The sequence below is a fragment of the Mustela nigripes genome, chromosome 15, assembly GCF_022355385.1.
Source record: "Mustela nigripes isolate SB6536 chromosome 15, MUSNIG.SB6536, whole genome shotgun sequence".
Taxonomy (NCBI): domain Eukaryota; kingdom Metazoa; phylum Chordata; class Mammalia; order Carnivora; family Mustelidae; genus Mustela; species Mustela nigripes.
This window is the reverse complement of record NC_081571.1, coordinates 84,592,142-84,614,896: the sequence shown is the minus strand read 5'-3', so window position 1 is coordinate 84,614,896 and position 22,755 is coordinate 84,592,142. Positions and strand designations below refer to the sequence as shown.

Sequence of the window (22,755 nt, the reverse complement as noted above, 5' to 3'; positions counted from 1 at the left end):
TCTTGCAGACAGCATATCGATGGGTCTTGTTTTGTTTTGTTTTGTTTTTTATCCATTGTAAACCCTGTGTCTTTTGATTGGGCATTTAGCCCTTAATATTCAGGGTGACTATTGAGAGATATGAACTTAATGCCAATGCATTGCCTGTCAGGTGACTGTTACTGTATATTGTCTCTGTTCCCTTCTGGTCTGTTAATTTTAGGCTCTCTCTTTGCTTAGAGGACCTCTTTTGATATTTCCCATAGGGCTGATTTGGTGTTTGCAAATTCTTTTAATTTTTGTTTGTTCTGAAAGCTTTTTATCTCTCCTTCTATTTTCACTGACAGTCTAGCTGGATATAGTATTTGGGGCTGCATATTTTTCTTGTTCAGTGCTCGGAATATATCACGCCAGTTCCTTCTGGCCTGCCAGGTGAGAACCCAACATCTTAATAGTCATGATTCTGACCACCACGCTACAGATACCCTGTGCTCACAGAGCCAAAAGGGCCTCCGGATCATGCCCAGGGTGTGCACGGCTTGGCCCCCGACGACGGCGGGAGCTGCCGGGCCCTGCAGGCCCTGGAGCGGCAGCAAGGGCCTCCCTCCCCACTTTGCGCTCCCAGGCTTGTGCCTCGCATGCCCACTGCTCACCAGCTGAGCACCCTGGAAGCACCCCCCATCCCCGTCCAAGCTGAGGCGCACCACATCTCAGGATGCCCGCTGGGACCGAGATGGGCAGACGCCGCCATCACCATTCGCCTGCACGGCACACACTCCGGTGGGCGCCATGGCCAGTCATCACTGTACACCCAGCAGCAGGGCTCGGAGGCTGGGACGGCCCCCCACGCTCCAGCTGTCCTCTGGGCTCAAGGGGTGGGAGGGAAGAACAAGCTGAAGCCTCTGCTCCACACTCCCGGGGGGGGGGCGGCCTCCAGGGCTGAGCGAGCGCTGCCATTTCTTGCTGCGGTGGGCCCCTCTCCCCACCGCCGCAGGAACACCGGCCAGGACTGACCCACTGTGTGCACAGGCGCATGCACATCCAGGGGACCGCAGTCACCATGACTCAAGAATCACACAGCAATGCCAGGTCCCCGGCCACATGGCATCCCCAAAACTTCATCTCTCCTGCCTCCGCGCCCTTCTAAGTCAGGCAAGCCTGAAACAGAAGAAAAGACACCCTCTCCCTAGGCCAACACGGCCACAGACGCAGGGAGCAGCGCTCCGCAGAGATGGGCCTGCCCCTCGGCTGGAGCCCACGCAGGCACGGAGCCCCTCAGGGAGAAGACGGGTCTCTGTCAACAGTCAACAGGTGCCACAGCTCACCACCAGAAAGTTGCCTAGGGACAAAAGGCAGCACTAGAAACTCCAGGAATGGCCAGCGACGGCCACGTGTTAAGTCACACGACGGGAGGGACTGGGTGAGCCCCAACACTGTGGGTCAGGAAAGTGTTTACAGAATGGGGAGCGCCCACTTTGCCTGTACACTGAGGAACACGCGGGGCTTCCTCAGGAAGCATGTGTCGTTTGTGTCATGAAGAGAATCTTTTCGGGACAGCGCAAGCAAGAAGCGGCAAGAGAGAGCAGCACGCGAGCCGCAGCCCCAAGCCAGCCGCGCACAGGGGATGGGCGGGCAGCAGGCGCATCACAAGGGGGAGGGTGCACGTGTGGCTGTGGACGGCAGCCAGAGCCCCAAGGTGCGGCTGGGTGGCTGGCAGAGGAGAACCCAGTAGGAAGGTTGGAGAGGAACTGGGCCAGCGAAGCACCTGGACAGACCCCCACCAGCGGGGCAGGCCTAGGGGCAAAGGGGCTTGGACTCACCAGGGCCACCAGAACCCAAAACTCAGCAAGGGGAGGCAGTGCTGGGGTGCACGGCCAGGCACACCCGTGTGTGGCACAGATGCAAAACGGTGCAGCCATGCCCACAAGCCACGTGGCCCCTGCTCAGGGGCAGCAGACCTACCCCAGAAACAAACGCACCTGCGAGGTTCACACAGTGTCACAGCCATCGGCAAAGCCCCAGAAGAGACCCAGCGCGTCACAAGTGAGCCCGCTCACACAAAAACTTCCCGTCTCTGACTGGAGGGCTCTGGTCTTCAGGGCTGGTGAGTACAGAGAGCTGGGGCCACTAACTCGATATGCCTCCTTGCAAGGTGCCTGTCCCCTGCTATCCGATCCCAGGCCCGCTGGAGGTGCTCTGGACCAGGAAGCCGACCTCCAGCAAAGGAGACTACCCTCCAGAACTGCCTAACCAGTCCAAGGCTTTCAGAGCAGAACCAGGTTTCCTCAGGGAGGAAGGAGCCCTGCTGCTACGTCCCGGCTGCCAGCCAGCCCCCCACATTTCAGATCTGCCAGCCCCCTTGTCATGAGGGCCGGTTCCACAAAATGAGCCTCTCTCGCACTCGCCACGGCCTCCCACAGGCTCTGCCTCTGGAGAAGTCTGTAGACGCGGGGATCTGGAAACGGGCCAGACCCGCAGCAAGAAGAGGCAGGCAAAGCAAAGGCACGGGTGGCACCGAAGGCCAGGAGGGCGAGCAGAGCCGCAGCCAGGACCCAATGAACAGGGCAAAAGCAGCAAGCCCCGCCTGGGAGCGCACGGGACCACCATGGGACGGGGCATCACAGCCAGAGCTCGGGCAGGAGCAGGCAAGCAGGAGACCTCATCTCAGGAGCGGCTCACACCACCAGCTGAGGGCAGCAGGGTCCCTATGAGTGCCCGGGGCCCCGCACAGCTCAGGTGCCCGCCCGTTTCCAAGTTCTCAGTAGGTAGACCTAGAAGCAGAGGCAAGCTGGCCCTGCAGGTGCAATAGGGCACAGGGGCACAAGGTCCAGACAAAAAGTGAGACTGGGCCCCGCCCCTCAATGCCCAGCCTGCACCGGGCCCAGGCCGCAGCCCCCCTTGGGCCGCCCCCCACCCTGCTGCTGACCCCCCAAAGTGAGAGCCAGCCACGGCCCCTCGTGGTCACTCCAGAGGGACGGCTCTCGGCACACGCTGCCGGCCACACCCCTGGGCTCCCAGACCCGTCTGTGCCAGAGGGTGAGGCATCACTCAGCGCGACCCTGGCGAGCCTTTGCCGAACCCCGTCAGGAACGGCCGGCAGCGACTGAATCAGACGACACCGCGCGACCCGCACGGGCTCCTCAACCTCATGAAACACCAGGGAGCAGCGAGGAGCCAAGTCAGCAGCACGCGGCCTAAAGTCATCCTCAAACTCCTGAGCCGGAAGCAAAGGGGACTGCAGGTGGGAACGCTCGTGCCCAGCAGGCGGCGTGGGGCGGAGCTGGGGCGGCCCGACAGCCCGGCCCGCTCCGGCCGCCGCAGCACAGGCGGGCGTCCCATCCGACAGACAAACGGCTGGGCCACGACAACTCCTTGGGATGCGCACAGGTCCTCGGGCGGCTCACAGGCGGGGCCAAAGCCGGGTCGGGGCCATGTGGTCTGGGCTCACCCCTGGGGGCAGGGGCAGCGCCCCGGAAGAAGGCAAGGAGCAGAGGCACCTGGGAGCCCACACGGGCTGCAGCCGAGGCACAGAAGCAGAGGCAGAGGCCTGGAGAGCCTCGAGGGGCAGCCCTCCTCGTCCAGCCGCGAGCGGAGCACCAAGCCTGGACAAGGTACGGCGGCCGCAGAGCCACCAGGCCGCACCTAAGGAGGACAGGAAATACCTAAACCGTGCAGGCAGCTACCACCAGAGTGTTCTAGGGAACCCAGGAAGCTGCTCTCTGGACCCCCAACCCAAGCCCCCACCCCACCCTCAGACTCGGCAGGACGCAAACTGTTCGCAGCTAAGAAGGAAACGGAGACGAGCAGCAGGCGGGACCCCCGGTCCCCAAACAGTAAAGACAAACACCAGAACGAAGGATACCCGTCGTTCCCAAGGGAGCAAGGTTGCCAGACTTTTTTCACAATCACTTCTGCTTCATCAATTTATCAAAACACGTCACGCCCACAAGTCCTGAAACCCTACGGGTCCCTGGTTACACTCCAGCGTCTCACCCAAGCCTCTGTGAACAGTGAAAGCCACCGAGATAAACCGTCTACACCTCTCAGCAGGCTCTCCGTCCTTGTACGGGAAGCAGAAGGGCACGGGCTCCACAGAAAAGCAGGACGCTGCCCACGGCCTTCCAAAAACACAGAAACCAGGAGAGCATGGGCGGGCCCACAGCCCATCTTGGGGGAGAGTGGCCAGCAGGACAAGACCAGCTGAGCCCGACAAGGCACAGGCCGGGGGCCCTGCAAGGCCCGAGGGCCTCTGTGGGCATCTGAAGGTGACACCCAAAGCCACAGAAGGGACAGGGCGTGAGCCCTCCACCCCAAACCACGCCGGCCTGCTGAGCCACATGTGGAAGGGCCCCGCAGGGCAGGAGACAGCTGGGCTCCTGCCCCACTTGCCCGCAGCAGACGGAAGAGAAGGGGCTGGGCCACAAGCCTCATTTCACGAGCCAAGAGACCCCGTGTTCGGGCCTCCATCCAGCAGACGCGGACAGAGCAGAGGCATCAACAGTGCTACGGGCAGCCGGTAGTCGCCCATCGTCTCCTCCGGCCTGGCGCTTCCACGGCTAGTCTCCCCAAGGAAACCAGCAGCAGCTCAAACGCACTGGCAGAAGTTCCTCACAGTCCCTCTACGGGGGGAGCCATGGGGCCCTGGGGGGAGCAGGGGCTGCGACTAATCCACCCCCCGCCCGCCCATGAACATACACACGGGGCCTCCTGACGGCGAGGACGCTGACCCGCACACGACGTGTGCACCACAAGCCCTGGATTCGAGGCTGTCCTGGCCGGCGCCGTGCGCAGAGCAGACACCTGGAGGGCTCACGGCGGCCCCGAGGTGGAGGGAGCACATGCCCTGGGCACATTCTCGCATGTCCACACACCGCACGTGACTTACAGACCAAGACGAGCTCCACCGCCGCCGCGGGCCCGCAGGTGGCGCGTCCGGCTGAGCTCCAAACAGCGCGCCGCCCCTTCTGCCGGGGCCCCGGGCCGAGCCCGCCTGCAGCAGGGCCCCCACCGCTGACCGGGCCTCTCACACCAGAGAAACCCGCAGATCCAGCAAACGGAACACTCTATCAACAGAAGGGTATTCAGAAAGAGACGCCTTACCTTTTCCAGGACTAAGGTTCTGGTCTATGAAGACCTTGAGTTCCCCGTTGGCTTCAATTAGAGCGGCCTGTGAAAGCAACAGGGACAGTCAATGCGCGTCCGAGAGAGTGACAAGCCGCCCGCCGGAGGGGCTGCAAGTCACAGAGTAAAGACACAACGGTCACCCTTACGCAAACAAGGACAGGACACCATGCAGGGAGCACAGGGCCTCCCGCCGCCGAGCTCTCCGGCCGGACCCTCAGCGGAGAAAAGGCGTTCGGCGACATCCGCCTCCACAGCTCGGCCGGCACGCGTGACGGAAACAGCTTCCGCAGAGGAAGTCCGCGTGCGCGTTCCATGGCCCGCCTGAGCCCGGCGAGCGCACAGCGCGGTGGACGTGGAAATTCATCTGCCCACCCTGAGAGCAGCCTAGTAACGGGACCTGGGAAGAGGGTCCCCCGGCGCCCCGGGCGCGGCAGGAGCGTGGGCACGGCGGCACCGTGGGACATGCCTGTCATGCGGGGCCCCCACCTCGTAAGCAGGACATCCGCATAGCACGAGGCACTGGGGCACCGGGAGGAATGTCACAGCGCACAGTGCGCAAAGGCACAGAAAAGGCCTGCAGGGCCCTCAGGACGCTACCAGAGGTCGTGTCCAGTCGAGGAACGACTGCTGCCTTGCCTCCTGCTTTCGTTCACCTCGGCTCCCCATGGAAGGAGGCAGTCGTGGGCACGCTCCCCTGTAGGTGGCCCAGGTCCCGAGCTCGCCCCCTTCACCAGGCACCAGCCAAGGGCATCTGCACGCCACCCTGAGCCGGCACAGGGCCTGGGGGGGTCCTAGAAAACCAAGCCTCCTGCAGCCACCTCTCATTCATGCCCCGTACCCACATGCACACACACGTCCACACAGACGCAGGTACGACACCCACATGTGCACACGCGTGTGCATAAACACACACACACGAACCACAACAAAGGTCAGCCAAGCCTGGCAGACAAGCTCCCTCCTGCCCAGGCCTCTAACCGCTCCTGGTCCGGCAGGAGAACCCCCCAAGAACGCCCAGATGTCCGGGGCCTGAGTCCACCGTCACCTCAAACACACCCAGAGCATATCACGTGTCTGTGCGGGCACAGGCCAGCCTGCGGGGGGATGTGACAGCTCCCAGCACCATCCTGCTTGTCCAGGAAGCCCCACGGCCCCCCACCCTGAGCAAACGCAGTCCCCAGGGGGACAACCCAGGCCAGGCCCTCCAGAGGGCCAACTCCCAAGTGCACCTGCGGCAGCGACAAGCTCGCCGGGGCCTGGCACAGGAGACCACCCACCTTGGGCCTGCGGCAGCCCAGGCACAGGCTGACCATCTCCACTGGGCGCACAGTGAACAAACCAAACGCACCCAAAATGCACAATCGACACCAAAAACCAGAGCACACGTCCTACCCGCTGAATTCACCGGAGACAGAAGTCGGGCCCGCACAGGGAGAGGCCCACTGCACGGTCTCAGAACCTGGCAACATCACACAGGCCACGTTTCCCGGACTCTCCCGAACCCCAGCTTCCAACAGAAACGGAGGGAGCCCAGTGCAGGCCCGCGAGGAGGACCCACTCCGAGGCCCGGCTGGACGGGGTGGTCACCGACCGGGAGGCAGGTGAAGAGGACCTTTCTTCTTGCTGGGGGAGCAGCACCAGGCTGGTCCCAGGAAACAGGCTCCAAGGACCCCAGAGCCACAGGACACCAAAGGCCACAGAGCAAGGAGCTAGCCGAGGCAGGGGAGGGCCTCAGCCCCCCACGCTGACAGCAGCGCCCGTCAGACGGCCCCAGGCTCCTTGCAGATCCCTGGCGCTGCCAGCTCCTTCTGCCCACGGCCCCAAGGGCGCTCCATCCCACAGACAGTGGCCCTGACCTCCTTGTCCACACCAGAGCAAACGGAGACAAGAACCACAAAGGCCCGAGGAGAACAGGGCCCATCACTGCCCACGTGGCTCTGCCTCAGTGGGACCGGCAGGACCCGGCGTGTGCCCCGACCTGCTGCCACCAGACGTCCTGCTTCGGTGCGGCAGTCATGAGCACGGCAGCCCTGGCCGCTCATAGGAAGGCCAAGCGCGCGGCCATCCCCCTCCCCAGAGATGGCGATCACGGTTGGCACAGCAGTGGCACCACCCTGGCAACCTACGCCTCACAACCCAAATCAGGAACCAATTTGGGGAGCCCCAGCTCCCCCAGGGGACACCCAGTCCACTCACACTATCCGTCAACGCAGCCCGTCCTCCCTGGAGGGGGACTGCCTACAGAAGGCATCCAATGGGCAGCCCGGGCCAGGAACAGACCGGCACGGCCCTTTCTGGCGAAGTCTGGGAACGGGTGAAGAGGCCAGTCCCTCCTGCCGGTCTCAGTGACAGAGCTGAGGAGTCACTGGAGAACACAGGGACCAGGACAGACAGGAAGACGCTGGCAGAGCCAGCAGGATGAAGGGAGCCCCCCAAGCCCTGGACGAGAGACAGGTCCAACCCGCGAGCATCGAGTCTGCTCGCCGACGCCAGAAAAAGCCCAGTGTGAACGCGGCTCCCTCGTGCCCAGTAAGACCCATTCTGTCTCCTGCACCCGCCAGCACTCCTGCAAGAGGGAGCCACATTCGCAGAGCCCCCCACCACGCATGCAGCACACAGGGCCCAGCGAGAGCCCCGGGATGCACGGTGGCCCTGCCCAGAGTGCATCCCGCCACAGTGCATCCAGACACAGGGCCGGGCAGGCCCTGACTGGCGGGGCTGCCGTTCCCTGCCAGGCCAGCAGCCCGTGGGCCAGACACTGGCAGCTGCCAACTGCGACCCAGCCTGAGCGCTACGGACCCAGGGACCCAGGGCCGTTTCCAGAACTATGCCGCCTCCATGGGATCCACTTCCCAGAGAGCTGCTGGTTCAGTCAACATGCACCTGCCTTGTGCCCAAGCCAAGACCGACAGCACAGTCAAGAAGACCCAGGAAGAAGACCACGGGCTGGCCACTGGTTCCTGCGGACGCCTGCACTGCCCACACTTGGGACAGTGGCCAGTTGACCCGACAGCAAGTCTCCCAGGCACAGAAACGCTCGTGTCACGACACGTCAGAATCACAGGAGGTACAAGACTGCTTCTCGCTGGCGAACTCGGGAAACAGAGAGACGACTGCCAATGCTCTTGCTCAGGGGGAGACGGAGAACACAGTGCAGAAAGCCTACAAGGCCGCCGGCAGGACGGCCACCTTGTCACAGACGCAGGAGCCCCCGGGCCCCAGGTGCTCCAGCTGGGGCGGGAGGCCGGGCTCTAGGACCCGGAGGGTTCCGTGGCACCCAGCAGCCCTTTCCTCCCCGGGGGGCTGGAGTGGGAGCAGAGAGGGAGGCTGGTGGGGAGGTGAGCAGAGGTGGCGAGGCGCGGGGCGGGGGGGGGGGGGGGGGGGGGGGGGCCACTGGGGAGACCAGCGATCCGGGCACATGCCTTCTGGCTGCCGTCGATCTGGGCGGCGTCTCCCTGTGACCCGGCCACCCCAACCGGGCCACAGACACCGTGCGGGAGAAGAAATGCTGTGATTTTAACCTGAGCTCTGAGGCCTCTGTTTCACGACAACAGAGCACAGTGGTCAATGATTTTTCTCTAGATCATAAGAGAAAGTACTACTTTTCACCAACTGGGAAGTCACTGCACGCACTTTTGAAGCAAACGCAGATTTGACCCACGTGTCCTAGTGACACGTGACTAACTGCCAATTACCAGAGATGAACCGTCATGACCGAAACGACACCTCCAGGCCTCCCGACCTCAGACAAAGACCGTCCAGGAGGAGCGAGTAGGCCCCATGGCGCCTGGCAGAGCTGGATCGCACCGACGGCCCAGCCAGCAATGGCCTGGCAGCCAGTGACGCCAGAGCCGGACAGCCTCTGGAGGTCCACCAGCCTCCACGTACGGGTGGCCTGAACAGGGGCCGGCACCGGTTCACCCCGCCCGAATGCCGACACACTCACAGCACAAGCCAGCGACCGGGCCCCACCGGGCTCCTGAAGAGGACGGAAATCACACCTGGGCTTGACGAGCAACTCGGGGACACACCTGCCTGCTGCAAGCTGTGTGTCCACCCAGTCCGCAGGTGCACGGCCCCCCAGGGCCAGTCCCTCCCGGGTGGCAGCCAACACCATGGACATGGGGGCAGGGGGCATCGCTCGGCAGCAGCGTGTAGCCAGCGTGAAGTCCCGGAGAGAAGCGGGTCTGTCTGAACCACACAGACTGACTCAGCCGGCATCACCCAGAACCCCCACTCTCCCCCCCAGTCCCGGGCTCAGTTCTCCCCTGACGGTGCTTTTCTAAAACACCACCCCCTTCACAGGACACTGAACATCGGAGAGACCTCAGGGGGCTCACCGTGGTAAGGGGTGGCAAGACCCGACCGAGGACAGCAGGAAATCACTATTGCCTTTCCCGGGAAGAGCTCCCCGCTGTGGATCTGTCTGTGCCTGAGCTATGAGACCCCCTGCTCAGGTGCTGACCCCCCACAGCTGTCCCCCGTGGGGCAGCCGGCTGCCTCGTGCCGCACTCGGCTCCCTCCCCAGACGCCCACCCCAGGCTCTCCTGCGGGGGTGGGGGGCGGACCCGGGCTAGTCCCCATGTGCAGGATGAGAGCAGTGCAAGCCCACCTCCCTCATCACGGCACAGGGCCACCGGGGCTCCACACGGAAGGCCAGCGCAAGGTGGTCCCTGTGAGGGGTCGTCAGAGCAGCCTGAAGAGCGGCCCACCAGCGACGACCGGGACCACGAGGGGTGCACGTGGCGGAACTCCCTTCCCGAGGACGCGTGGACTGGGGGCGCCAATCACACCTGACAAAGTCAGGAACCTGCCGTCTGTGCGGAGTGTGCAGTGGGGCGTGGAAAAGGTGCCGCGCACGGAGTTCCCTCTTCACCACTCTGGGGTCTCAGGCCTGCCTCCTGTCTCTGTGGGAGGAGGAACACGCCGCCTTCCTGCCGCAGGACCCCCAGGACCCGCAGGACCCAGCCAGAGGGGGCCCAGATGTGCCACGCCCAGGTGTGCAGCTCCCCCCACCAGAGCCCCGAGCCCCTGCCTCGCCCTCGGCCAACCAGGACCTCCGTGATGCTCCAACACGAACCCGTTGTCACGGGGTTAGTCAGCCAATACGGCGGAGCCTCAGTTACACAGCCATGGACGAGGGCCCGGGAAGGGGCCCGGCCACACCGCCCACTGGCCCGGCCACACCGCCCACTGGCCTCCCATCCTCTGCCCAGAGGCAAGACCTGAACGCACCGGACAAACACAGAAATGCAGGACGTGTTCTGTTTTTTAAAAGCTATTCCTGAAATTGCGGCCAATTTTAAGATAAGCACACGGGCCATATTTTTCCTCAAGAGCTTTAACTTGAGGTGCAAACTTTTCTTACCCTCCAGTAACAAAACACTGAAACACTAACTCTGGTTTCACACGTAAACCAGAGACAGAAGCACTCGTTGGGCTCAGCGCGCCTCAGCAACCCCACAGACATGGTCTGTCCTGTCGTGTCTGGACCACATGGGGACACGACAGGCCGCTCTGCTCTCGCAGTGGCCCGAGGACCCCGCTCACGGCACCAAAGCACCAGGCTGCACGGGGAAACGGCGCTGGAGAGCTTTAGCTGGCTCAGCAGAACCGAGCTCCAGCCTCATCCACAGGCCGCCCGCCCTGGATCCCTGCTCCTCTCCGCCCTCTCTCTGGAACAACCTCGCCGACACAGACTTCCTCAGGCGCCCGTGGGATCAAGGGCGGGCCCCTCGGCAGAGACGGCCCCACGCTTCCCACCACCGCCCTGCGTGCTTTGACTCCCGCACCGGTTACTTCCTGCTGCCCCGTGCCCACTGGAACAGAAGCCCTGGGAGGCGGATGCCGGCCGGGGCGGGGGCGTGCTGGGGAGTACTGAGCGGCACCCAGGCAGCCACAGCAGGTCTGGAGCACATGGCAAGCCTCCTCCGGCAGAAGTTTACTCCCCAGAAGAGGCAGCGGGCCGGGCAGTTTGCCAACTGAAATGCAGACGTAATTCCAAGACAGAAGCACAAAAACACCGAGACGGGGCCAACACGAGGACGAAGAGTCGAGGTCTCCAATGGCGTCACGGGCACGCGGAGACCTGGGAAAGCACAGAGAGAAAAACGTGCACAGCCTCCTCCTTACAAACGCTCAACACAGAGCGTCGGCAAGTGCCGCTGTCCAGACGCCCAGTAAGAACCCACGAGGGCCGAGACAGGGTCCCCCCTCCTCTGCAGACCTGGCCCAACTCTCCTCCTTCCAGAGGCCCCCCTGGACCAGCACATGCAGTGCTCGGTGAGAGCCATGCGCAGCCCAAGGGAGCAGGGAGCGCACAGGAGCTGCTGGTGGCCGGTGGCCGAGGGGATGACGGAGAACGAGAAAACGTGCCCACGGCACTGCTCGTACCAGCAGTGAGCTGGTGTAAGAGACGGCAAGGGAGGCCTCTCACACAGCAAGAGACACGGAGCACCCAGGAGCGATCCCACGACAGAAGCACGCTGCGCCCCGCAGAGGCCGCCCAACCTCCCCGAGGGGTGCACGGCACGTCACTGAGCGGAAACGTCCACACCACAAATCACACTGCAGAATGCAAGACGACCGTCAACACCACCAGCCCTAGGACGGACGTGCGCAGGGGCAGAGCGGAGGTACGGCGAAGGACCCTCCGCGGGGCCGCCCCACTCTCCCCAGGGTCCCACACAGACCGACCCTCGGCTGCAGAGCAAACAGGACCAGGGCTTCTGGCACGACCAGCGTCGAGGACAGGCCGGGTCCCGCAGACACCCATGGGGTCCTTCTTGCATCCAGCGTGGGACGGAGCCTCCGGGCTCCGAGCTGCGTGGCCCTGCCCAATCCCCCTCTTGAGTGGGGCCACACCTGGTGACGAGACCTGCAAAGGCTTCGGCTGCAGGAGCCGGTCCTGCTGGCAAGTCTCTCGCCCCGTGTGTGTGTGTGTGTGTGTGTGTGTGTGTGTGCGTGCGCGTGTGCACTTCGCTCCATCAGCTCCCCACGCCCCTCCCGGCTGTTCCCTGCCCCCAGGGACATCAGCCACCCCAGAAAGGGCCCACAAGCCAGGAACTGAGGGCAGTCTCCAACCAGCAGCCCAGAAGGGAACGGATCCCGCCCTGGACCAGGTGAGGGAGCTCAGACACGGTCCTGCCCACAGGGACCATCTGGCCACCCCGGGTCCCGGAGGGAGAGCCAGCCCAGGGGTGGCCGAGGGGTAACGCCACCTTAGTAACAACAACCCCGGCAGCTGGGCGAGACGCGCCAAGAACAGCGGAGCATGCGGACGCGCCGGGGCCCACGGCCTCGACTCCGCACCAGCGCCTCCCTGCCTTACCCGCCCGAGCAGGCTCCGTCCTAGCAGAGAAGGCACCGCAGGGACTTCCCAAAGCAATCAGACGTGGCACGTTATGCAAAAAAGTCGCTGGAAAGCGAAGGCCCATGACATAAAGAACAGGCCCCGAGCGGACAAAGCGTCCAGTGGAGACGAGTGGCAGCGCCGTGCCCAGCAGTGGGCTCACATGGAGCCCGGCCCAAAGCACACACCACGAGCCACTGCCCCTGCCTCCACTCCCAGCCCGCGGAGGCAGGCACAGCCCCAAGGAAGCTCTGCAAGCAGCCCAGAGGCCCATCAGCAGGACCAAATGCGTGAGGACACGTCCCGACAGGACACCCGCTGTCCGACAATACTAACAAACCGTCGTCTGTCATCCCGGGAGACATGCACGAGAACGCTGCGTGGAAGCACGCGGCGTCTGCCACCGGCTTCACGATCCCCTGCGGGCGGAGAAGCACGGACCAGCCGCTGTGAGCAGCGCTACCTGGGACGCGGGCGGGTGCAGGGTCCGCCATGTTCTCTCCACACCTGCACACGTCTCAAATGTCCCATGGGACTGGATCTTCAGTCATATACGTCCACAGACACCCGTGAACCCAGAAGTCGCGGCATGCAAGAGCAGGGAACCAGAACGTGGGAGTCTGTTCACGGAAAGCCGCTGGGGACGCGCATGTTCAAACACACACACTGGGGCCTAAGCCCCAGACCGCGTCCCGCACATCACCAGGAGAGTCACCCTGGACTGACTGTCGGCAGTCGGCTCTGTGACCTCTTCTGAATTCGTCCTGAGACGCTGTTTCGTGACCGGGTAAAGCAGAGGCTGGACAAAGGATACGGGGTCCCAAGGATGACGAAATATAGTGACGACGCGGGACGGGTCAGGATGCAGGCTAGAGGTCACGGGTCGGGGGTCGGGACTGGAGGGGCGACCGGGGAAAAGCAACCAAGATGGCGGCAAGCGTCAACGGAGCAGAGGCCCACATCTGCAGACCGGAGAGAGCGAGACGGAAGGTCACGGAGAGCTGGCCCTGAGCCACAGGCAGGGCAGTGCTGGCTGGAGAGCCGAAGGGCTGGTCTGGAGAAGACACACAGGCCTGTGCCCAGAGCACACTCCAGAGAGCAGCCGTGAGAAACCAGCGTCCTCGGGAGAGAGTCTCCAGCCCGTCCGGAAGGAGCAGCCCGGGAACAGGAGTAAATCCGCAAACCCCAGCAAGTCGGGGGTAAGGGGAGCAGCGGGCGTGGCATGGCGCAGAGTGAGGGCGCGCACCGCCGCCAGCGTTTCTGAAATTCGGGTGAGACCTGGGTTCTCCGCCAGGGCCCACGCCACCGGCAGCCGACAAACAAGGCACGGCTGCGCCTGCGTCTGCACCCGCCCGGCCAGCAAAACCAGCCCCAGCCTCGGCCACGCTCCAGCGTCCTGCTTCACGGCCGTCCACGACGCGCGGGGTCTCCCGACACAGAGACGCCCGCAGCCCGGGGCTCCTGGGAGCGTCTCCATCTCACCTCTGCCCCGCTCTCCTCACAAAACCGGGCCCGACCTCACCAGACTCATGACACCACTACCCCCAGCCCGCCGCGGAAAGCACAGGCAGCACGGCCTCCAACTGCCGCCAGAACCCGAGGTCTGTGCGCCTCCTTGGGTGCGCCTCTCGCTCCCCAGAGCCACAGCCCTTCCCAGGCAGACGCAGCCGGAACCACAGCACCGTCTGTCCCCCACCTGACTGCACTCTGCACTTCACCCTTTGCCTTTTTTGCCAAAACAATGTCCCATTCATGGGGCGCCTGGGGGGCTCCGTGGGTCAAGCCTCTGCCTTCGGCTCAGGTCATGATCTCGGGGTCCTGGGATCGAGTCCCGCATCGGGCTCTCTGCTCAGCGGGGAGCCTGCTTCCTCCTCTCTCTCTGCCTGTGTCTCTGTCTACTTGTGATCTCTGTCTGTCAAGTAAATAAATAAAATCTTTTTTTAAAAAAATGTCCAATTCATTCTAGAGCACGCAGAAATGCAAACCTGCCTGGAAGAAAATATAGCACGGTCCACAACAACGTGAGAGTATTTGCCTCCACCGGGCTTTCTGGTGTTTCCACAGCCGATCAGCTCGGAGGCAGCACACCTGGGGAGGGGGAGGGGGAGTGCTCCCGGGGACCACAGCGACTCCTAGGGGGCCGCGCAGCAGCAGCTGGGATGTGACCGGCAAGTCATTCCCCAGAAGAGCAGGAGTCCGCCTTCTTTATAACAACAAAGGCTGAACCCACCAGACGGCCACACTGAGCGCTTTTCTCCTTAACCAAAGTCCACGCTCCCCAACTGCCCCATAGCGACCCTCCTGACAGCCGTGCCCCAGCCTCAACCCCTAAAGGGGGTGCCCCAGGGGTCCGAGGCTCCATCCACCCAGGAGGGGCTCCCGCTGCTCACCTCCTACACAGTGTGGCCGAACTGCAGTCAGGGCAGAGAGCTGTCAAGGAACAGGACTACGACGCATCTGGGGCACCTGGGCACCCTAGGATCCCGACAGCAAAGCAGCATCCCCTACGTCCCTTCTCCAAGAGCCTGACGCCCCCTGCAACCCAACCCGGTTCCCAAGCTCCAGCCCTAACAAGGCCCGAGCCGCTCACTAGGACTGGGGTCCTCCCCCAAAGCTCCGGTGAGACCAACCGCTCTCAGCCACGAAGCGTGTCGACGAGGCCCGGGCCTGCGTGAGCTCCCGAGCCCTTCAAAGCCACACACAGGTCTTGCTCTCAGAGCCCATCCGAGTGCTACCAGGCTGGGCGCGACACGAGCTGGGCCTGGCCTTTGCCCTTCGCTGCCCCGAGAGGAAGGGACAGGACGCTTGTCACCTTCATTCTACCGACAAGTCACCAAGCCTAGAGAGGACTGAGCAACAGGGACAGCCGGACTCTGAGCCGCAGGGAGGGTCCACTCGGAACCCTGCCTCCGGCCGGACACAAACTTCATTTCCAGGACACACCCATGGCCCGTGGCTTCGAGAACAGGGCAGTGGGGTCCAGGCCCACAGGCTTCCCTGGAAGTAAGACCAGGGCAGGAGACATTTCTGCACGTTACCAGCAAACTGAAGAACGCGCTACTCTGACCTCTCTCCTGGGAAAGTCACTGCAGGGCACCCTCTCCCTGTCAGAAAGACCCCCAACGTCCCTTTCAACAAAATGCCAGTCTTCGAGGCCAGGAGTGTGAGCTAGGACCGGTCCTTTACCACCTCCAGGGGCTTCCCGGGCCCAGGCGGGGCCTTTCCCCCCAACGGGAAGGGGTGCGCCATGGCACAGCACGAGCACAGCTTCTAGCCACGGCGTCGCTGCAACCACCCAGGACGCGCGAGGTCAGCGCCTCAGGCCTCAGACACACTGACCGGCACCCTAACCACCTCCTCACCCCTCCTGCCCCCAAAGCGACATGCGGCCCTGCAGCTCCGTATGGGGCAACTGTCCCATCTGTCAGCGAAGGAAGAGGTGCGTGCAGGGGAGGAAGGTGCCCCCGAGAGCCCCCACTTCCGGCTGGGAAGCGCTCCAGCACCTGCGTCTACAAGCCCGGTTTCAAAGCTCCCTGCAGTTGCAAAACCCCATGACATTGTTTAATTTTGTGACTTCCCTCCGGCCTCAGCTGGTGCTGGTGCTGGGGGAGGGCACATCGGGGCACCCTAAAACAAGGACGGGACAGCTCGCAACCCACAGCCAGGACGGCGAGCCTCCTTAGTCACGCGGCGTTACGGCAAACGTTCGTCTTTTCTGTTGTATCTCATCACTCAATTTTCAAAAAGAAAGGGGTTGGGTACCTGGGCGGCTCAGCAGGTTAGAGCCGCTGCCTTCGGCTCAGGTCATGATCCCAGGGTCCTGGGATCGAGCCCCGCATCGGGCTCTCTGCTCCGCGGGGAGCCTGCTTCCCCCTCTCTCTGCCTGCTTGTGAGCTCTGTCTGCCAGATAAATAAACAAAATCTTTGAAAAGAAAGAAAGAGAGAGAGAGAGAGAGAAGAAAGAAGGCTGCAGGAGCGCTGACGACCCCAGACAAGTGCCTCGGGCACGGCCTGGGCTAACCGTGAGGTGCGCGGCACAGCAGCCAGGCGGGACTTCACACCGGACCCCCGCTCAGCCCCGGGACAGACGGGCAGGTTGGACTCCGACATACACAGCCCCTCCTCACCCTCCCTGCCTCTGACTAGGACTTAGTTCTGTCGACACAGGAGGGATAAGACATGGTCACTCAAATCCTCATTTTTTGGAAAAGCAAATAAAGAGGAACGGAAGACCTGTTCGAGGCGGAATCCACGCCGGGAATCCTTCCGAACAGGAAGATGCCGCGCAGGGCTGCGCGAGCCCGACGGGCCACCCTCACGCTCAGAAGTTACCGGAACACCAGCCGCCGCCCCGCACGCGGGCCTCAGAGGGTCCCAAACGTCGCTCTGAGGGAAGATAAGCTACATAAACAAACCCACCAAACAGCACAGACGTTTAAACCACCTGAACCACCTGTACTGACCCTAAAAATTCAGGGTACAAATCCAAGGTCCATTTCCCATAGACCCACAACGAAACGGTCGTAGAGCCACACTCCTGCCAGAATGACGGAGGCAAACCTCATGGTCACGTTCCACCGTGCAACGATGAACAAAGGTTTAACAGCCTCAATTCGTAACGAGGGGACGCAACTGGACAGGACACAGACTTGGGAAAACGATCATAGAACACGCAGAGAGACGCGCAGGAGAAAATACGCAACTTCTCTGTCGAGAAATGCAAACGGAAACAAAATAATTTAAAATTTTATCTACCCAAAGGAGCAAGTTTCCTGGGCTTTTAAACTGAATTTCAACCCAAATGGGTGCCGATGCGCTCTCTGCTACAGCCTGTCGAAAGCATGCACGACCCACACGGTCGTTCTGAAGTCACCGGACAGCGTCTCAGAGACGGCGTGTGCACACACGTGTCCGCTGTGTCGCGTGCAAGTGCATGTGTCCGGGATTTCGTGCCGGATGTCATCACAGGTCGGTGCAAGGTTGAGAGCTGGCCAGAAGCACAGGAACGGGGGACCTCGGGCACCTCAGCACGGCGTCTGGGCGGGCAGCACATGCAGCTCCCTGGCATGTCACACGACACTGAGCCAGAAGGTGCCTGGGGGGTCCCACCGCTAACTCAGCAGCGCCAACACCCCACGGCGCAGGCGACCGGCCCCCAGCAACACCTGCTCTCCCGCCCGTGCTTCCCGGGCACCTAGGCTCTCCTCACAGACGCCTCGAAGCTGAGTGCAGGAGAAGCCAGGTCCGGATCCCGAACGAGAGCTTCCCGACTGCTCCACTGAAGACTGGTAGGGTGTTTTAAACGCTTAAAGAGAAGAGCTTTTCAGAAAGGTGGCTCTGTGGTCTGTGACGAAGGTGTCCCCAGAAGTCGCACCACCAGCCAGGCCGGGCACAAACGCTGCGGGCCCATTACCCAACTGTCGGCCACCGAGAGCACAGAGCTGAGTCTGTGAGAGCCCTTTTACCCAGGAACTCATCCGTCCAACACTGCGCGATGGCGAGATGTTCCACGCTGATCTCTCAGTCGAGCTGAGCTTCCTGCCTGGGACCCCATCCCAGAGTTTCCCCAGCGCACCCCGAATTCTGAACCCTGAGAAGCCCGGGCAAGAGCGAGCCTGCCACCACAGCCCCCCTCACTTGGTAACCTGCGTGTGCACACGGACGGCCTCTCCACGTCCAACGTGACACCACGGCTGTGCAAGTCGGCGTCGGATCCCACAGCTCGCTCCAGCCGAGACCCAAGGAAACCGCCGGTTACTGCTTCAGCCCGTTTCAGCCTCGAGGTCTGGGTCTGAAAAATGATTCTCGGTACGTGTATTTTTAGGTAAGCTCATTAGTCGCCTCGTGGTATCAAAGCGGGCCTCGTGCCGCCATCTCTCCGAAGCTTAGATCGGACGCCTTCTTCCTCAGCCTCCAGCTCTCGACACCGTTCAGAGAATTTTCCGTAAACTCGCAGGAAACAATGTGGAGTCACAGACCAGCTTTTGAAACGGAGGCCACACATCTGCAGAGGGACCCAGACACCCTCTTCCAGCAGCTGCCACCGCACTGCCCTCGGCCCGACCGGGCTCCCCGCAGGCAGGGGGCCCTCGGGCTCGCACGCCGGCAGCCTGCAGGGGCAGGGCCGACCCCAGGAAGCGCCCATGCCACCGCCCAACACCCCCCGCAGCAGCACCTCCCTAATCTTACAGACATCGGCTACCTCCCTCTTCTTTACGAATCTTTGCAGCACTGCACGAGGACAAGCACACGGACGTTCTAGCGGCTCACAAGGAGTCTGGGCTCTGCCTGTGACCTTGAGAACATCCGCGGCCCCCTCTGGGGCCGCACAGCCCACACAGCACACGGGCACACACACGGCGTGCGTCCAGGCACACGACGGTGTCAGCGGCCTTCCCCTTCCGACATCTCCCAAGGGCAACTTCTAACACATGAGCATGTCTAAGCACCTGCAATTCCTGTATTTTCTCTGAAGGCCACGTTCGCGTCTAGAGCCCTTGTCAGTCTGAAAATGTGACCGTCACCTCAGCCCGGCGAGCCTTCCCAATGGTGATCTGTGTCCAGGAGAGCCTTGGCTGGCACAAAACGAAATTCCGATACCTAGCTTCATCGATCACTACATGATCTACATTTTTCACCTCTCGGGGTGATGAGACCCCCCGGCGGAGGGACAGGTCCATGGCTGTGGGAGCGGAGACCCACACAGTCCGAGGGTGGCAACTAAAACGTCGCCGCCGTGTGCCTCACACAGCCGACTCTCTCCGTGGACCTGCAGAAACACGGCCCACGGCGTTCATCCGTGGAGGGCTGAGCCAGGGGCTCCCACGTGGGCGCTGGTGGGAGGCCCCGAGGCAGTGCCCTGCTGGCCGCACTGAGCCCCAGGTGTCGGCCTCCACGGACCGCAGGAGGGAACGCCGTCCCTGCGTGGTCATCTCTACAGCCAAGGCACTCCGGCCCCGGATCCCTCTCCTGTTGCATTCCAGAAGTGAGCCCCAAACCGCTGCTCACGGCCACCTCTGGGAGTGACCGCACTGGGGTCTCACGTTCCCGCACCGTTCTGTGCCGCTCCCTCCTCCCCACAGCAGCTACAAATACAGAATTTGGATTTTTACCGTCTGCATTTTTCATTGCCCGCTTATACCAACACAATCCCTGCAATCCAAGGTCAAAGGCCTACAGCCCACTCAGCCCTCGGGCCCGGCCAGCTTCCTGGAGACGGTGGCAGCAGGCCTCCATGCCGACGGACTGCCCCAGGCCGCATGGCCCTCTGTGGGTCAGGCCAGAGTCAAGCCAGGGAAGCAGGGGGGGCAGGCGGGGTCCTGCCCCCAGGACCCCCGATGGGAGCCCGCTCACTCCTGTCACGCACACCTCCAGGTGGAGACGCGCTTGCGGGACGCAACACTCACGACTAACCGCCACGGAACCAGCCTTGTTTTCACGCGTTGCTAGAAAATGCAAGGCTTTTTTTAAGCAAAGGAAAGACAGTGTTTTGTCTAGATACCCCTTTAAACACACAGAAATATTTATTTGTGCGTTAGCAACAGAAAGCTCAAGGTGCGGTCCGCGTCAGAGCAGCTGGGCCCGGGCCGGCTCCTGCAGGCCCCACACGCCCACGTGCGCGCTCCTCCTGTCCCCCCGTTCCAGGGGAAAGAGCCCAGCTTCCTTGGGCGCCTCCTCCCTCGGCCTCCCCTGCCCCGCCTCCCCATGCCTCCAGATACCCCCCTTGCCCTCCTGCCCCTGGGGCAAACCCCAGTCCCCCCCACCCCAACCCCGAGCCCTTCCACACCCCAGCCTCCCCAGTACCCCTGCCCCCTCATGCCCCTGGCTCCCCTCCTGCCCCAACACCCCCACCTGGGGCCTCCTCTGTGCCCCCAGCACCCCCCACCCACATTGCTCCGGGCCCCCGGCCCCTGCAAGCTTCATGAGAGCAGCCAAACGGCACAGCTCGCTCTCTCCGCCGGGCACGGGCCCTCGTCAAACTGCAAAGGATGGACAGGATGGACGCGTGAACAAAACGCGCCGGCCGGCCTTGACCGGGCCTTTCCCCCTCGTCCCCGCGTGCTGACAAATGAGGCACACACGAGGCACAGAGGAGCCGCAGGCCCGACTTGGGTCGATCCTAAACCGACACCCACCACAACAGGAGTGAAAAGTGCAGCTCTTCCTGCCTTCCCAGACGACACCGGGCCCCTCCACCGGGACGCAGCTCGGGGTTAGCCTACAGCAGCGGTCTGTGCACCTGGGTGCCTACCCAGGGCCACAGCATGGCCCACAGCTCCCCACTCAGGTCAGGACAGCCATCGCTGCCCCCGGCCTGCTGACCGTCCCCAGGCCCTTTCCAGCGGGCTGCTTCTCTCCCTCACGGGCGGCACCTGCCCTTTAAGCCCGCCCACACCCACCACCCCATCACCCTCAGCCAACAGGCTCAAGCCGTCCAGCGCCCCAAAAACCGCTGGTGTCCCTGAGCGTCTGCGGCAGGGCGGGAGCTACCATGCCATCTCCCCGTATTCTCCTCACCAAGTCCGCCTGGCTGACCTGTCCCTGTCCCCTAAACTTGTCCTTCTTCTCTGTGAGCCCCAGAACCTAACTCCCGTCCTCTCCAGACTTCCACAGAGACCCCAGAGCTCCGTAAAGCTGGGGTCCGAGTCCACCCCCTTCAACCCAAGACTCGGCTCCCACCCGGACTGGCGGGCTTGCTCTTACACTTAGCTCAGACCAGAGCGCCGCCACCCCAATCGCCTACGGCTCTTCCCCTCCAACAGCAGGCGCCAGAGTCACCTGCCCAAATTCAGACGTCACCCCCGTGGCTTGACAAAACTAGCCAGCTAGAGAGAAAGCCTATGGCCCTTCCTTGGACCACACCCCCCAGTCCAGCCCAACCACCAGGCCCGGTGAGACCCGGTTCCAGCCACACCCCATGTGCCAGCTCTCAGCACCGGGAGGCCCTTCCCCTCTGCTATCTGCGGGCGCTGTTTCTCCGCCCCAGCTAACCCAATGACCCCTCCAGTGTGTCACCCCCCATCAGCTCCAGGGACACCAGCCAGAGGGCCGCCAAAGGCTGCCCTGCAGGCTGCAGAGGCTGCTCCTGTGGACGTGCCGGCTGCAGGAGACGGCGGAGGTCCCCCGGGCTCCAAGAGGGCCTCCCGATCGCAGTTAACCGAGTCCGCAAGCGCGGCTCCCCGAGCGCGCACCCAGACTCCTCCTTCGCTGAGCACACGGCCCGTGCCGGGCGTCCCCGGGGGTACACACCGGGGCGAGGCCGGCCACCCGCAGATGCAGCCCGCGCTCACGCCGCCAGCTCCCATGGGACACCGACTCTGACCTGAACTCACGCCCCAGCCAGCGGGGTGCCAGCGCGTGCTCTCGCCCGCCACGAGGGCCGGCAGGGCCGCCGCAGGCCCGGGAGCCCGGCGAGGCCCTGAGCGCGGCCTTCTGCAGAGCGCGGGTCCGGCAGGGCGGCGCGGGCGGACGCGCGTCCAGCTCCGGGCAACGCGTACTAAGCCGCCCTGCGGCGACATGCGGGCCCCGCGGCGCAGCCAGAACGCGGGGCGCAGCCCCAGACCGCCCTGGGACCAGAAGCCCGCTGCTGGGAACGCACTTAAAGCTGACAACACGGAAGGGCCGAAGCAGGCTCTGCAGGCTTCAGTGGTCACCGGCTTTCGTTCCTCCAAGCCCGGGACAGAAAACGGAAAAGGAAAGCGTGGCCCCAGGAGTGCGTGGCGCCGACCCGCCCGCTTCGCCTCCGCGCCAGCAGGTGCGTGTCCCTGCGCGCTCGGCCGACCGCGACCCCGCGCGGGGAGCCCCCGGCCCCGGCCCGGCCCCGGCCCCGGCCCGGCCCCGGCGTCCACGCGGGCGCAGCCGGCAGGGCCGCGACGGCCGGCCGGACCCCGCACGTACATCTTTGGCCATGTTACCAGACCGCGGCGTCGACGCTGTCCGGGCTCGCCCTCCGCAGGAGAAACGGACTGTTCTGGGGAGAAGGACGGAAACAAGAAATGAGTAGGAGTGAAACCCCGATGGCCCAGGCGGCCCCGAGGCCCGGCCCCCCCCCCCCCCGCCCCCCCCGGCGCCCGCCCGCGCCCCCGGCCCCGCCAGCGGGGACAGCCCACCCGCCCACACAAAGGGCCGGCCGCCCCCGCCGCCCCCGGCCGCCCCCGCCGCCGTGACAGGTGGGCTTCCGGCCCCGCGGGCCTGTCACCCCGACGCCGCGCGCGCCTCCCGCGCCGGAACCGGCAGTCAGGTCAGCGCCGCCCCCACCCCGCGCCGCGCCCGCGGGGCCCCTGCACCCGGCGCTCGGCCCG

The 22,755-nt window shown here is 63.6% G+C and overlaps 1 protein-coding gene across 1 annotated transcript in view; it reads right to left on the bottom strand.

Annotated features, from left to right (window-relative positions):
- TFDP1 (transcription factor Dp-1) overlaps positions 1–22,428 on the bottom strand; it is a 43,231-nt gene extending 20,803 nt beyond the window's left edge. The window contains exons 1-2 of the mRNA XM_059378298.1: positions 22,352–22,428; positions 5,080–5,146 (exon numbers count right to left, since the gene is read on the bottom strand). Of these exons, the coding sequence (XP_059234281.1) occupies positions 5,080–5,146; positions 22,352–22,363 (79 nt within the window). The 5' untranslated portion in view covers positions 22,364–22,428. The remainder of the gene's footprint in view (positions 1–5,079; positions 5,147–22,351) is intronic.
- Positions 22,429–22,755: the final 327 nt, after the last annotated feature.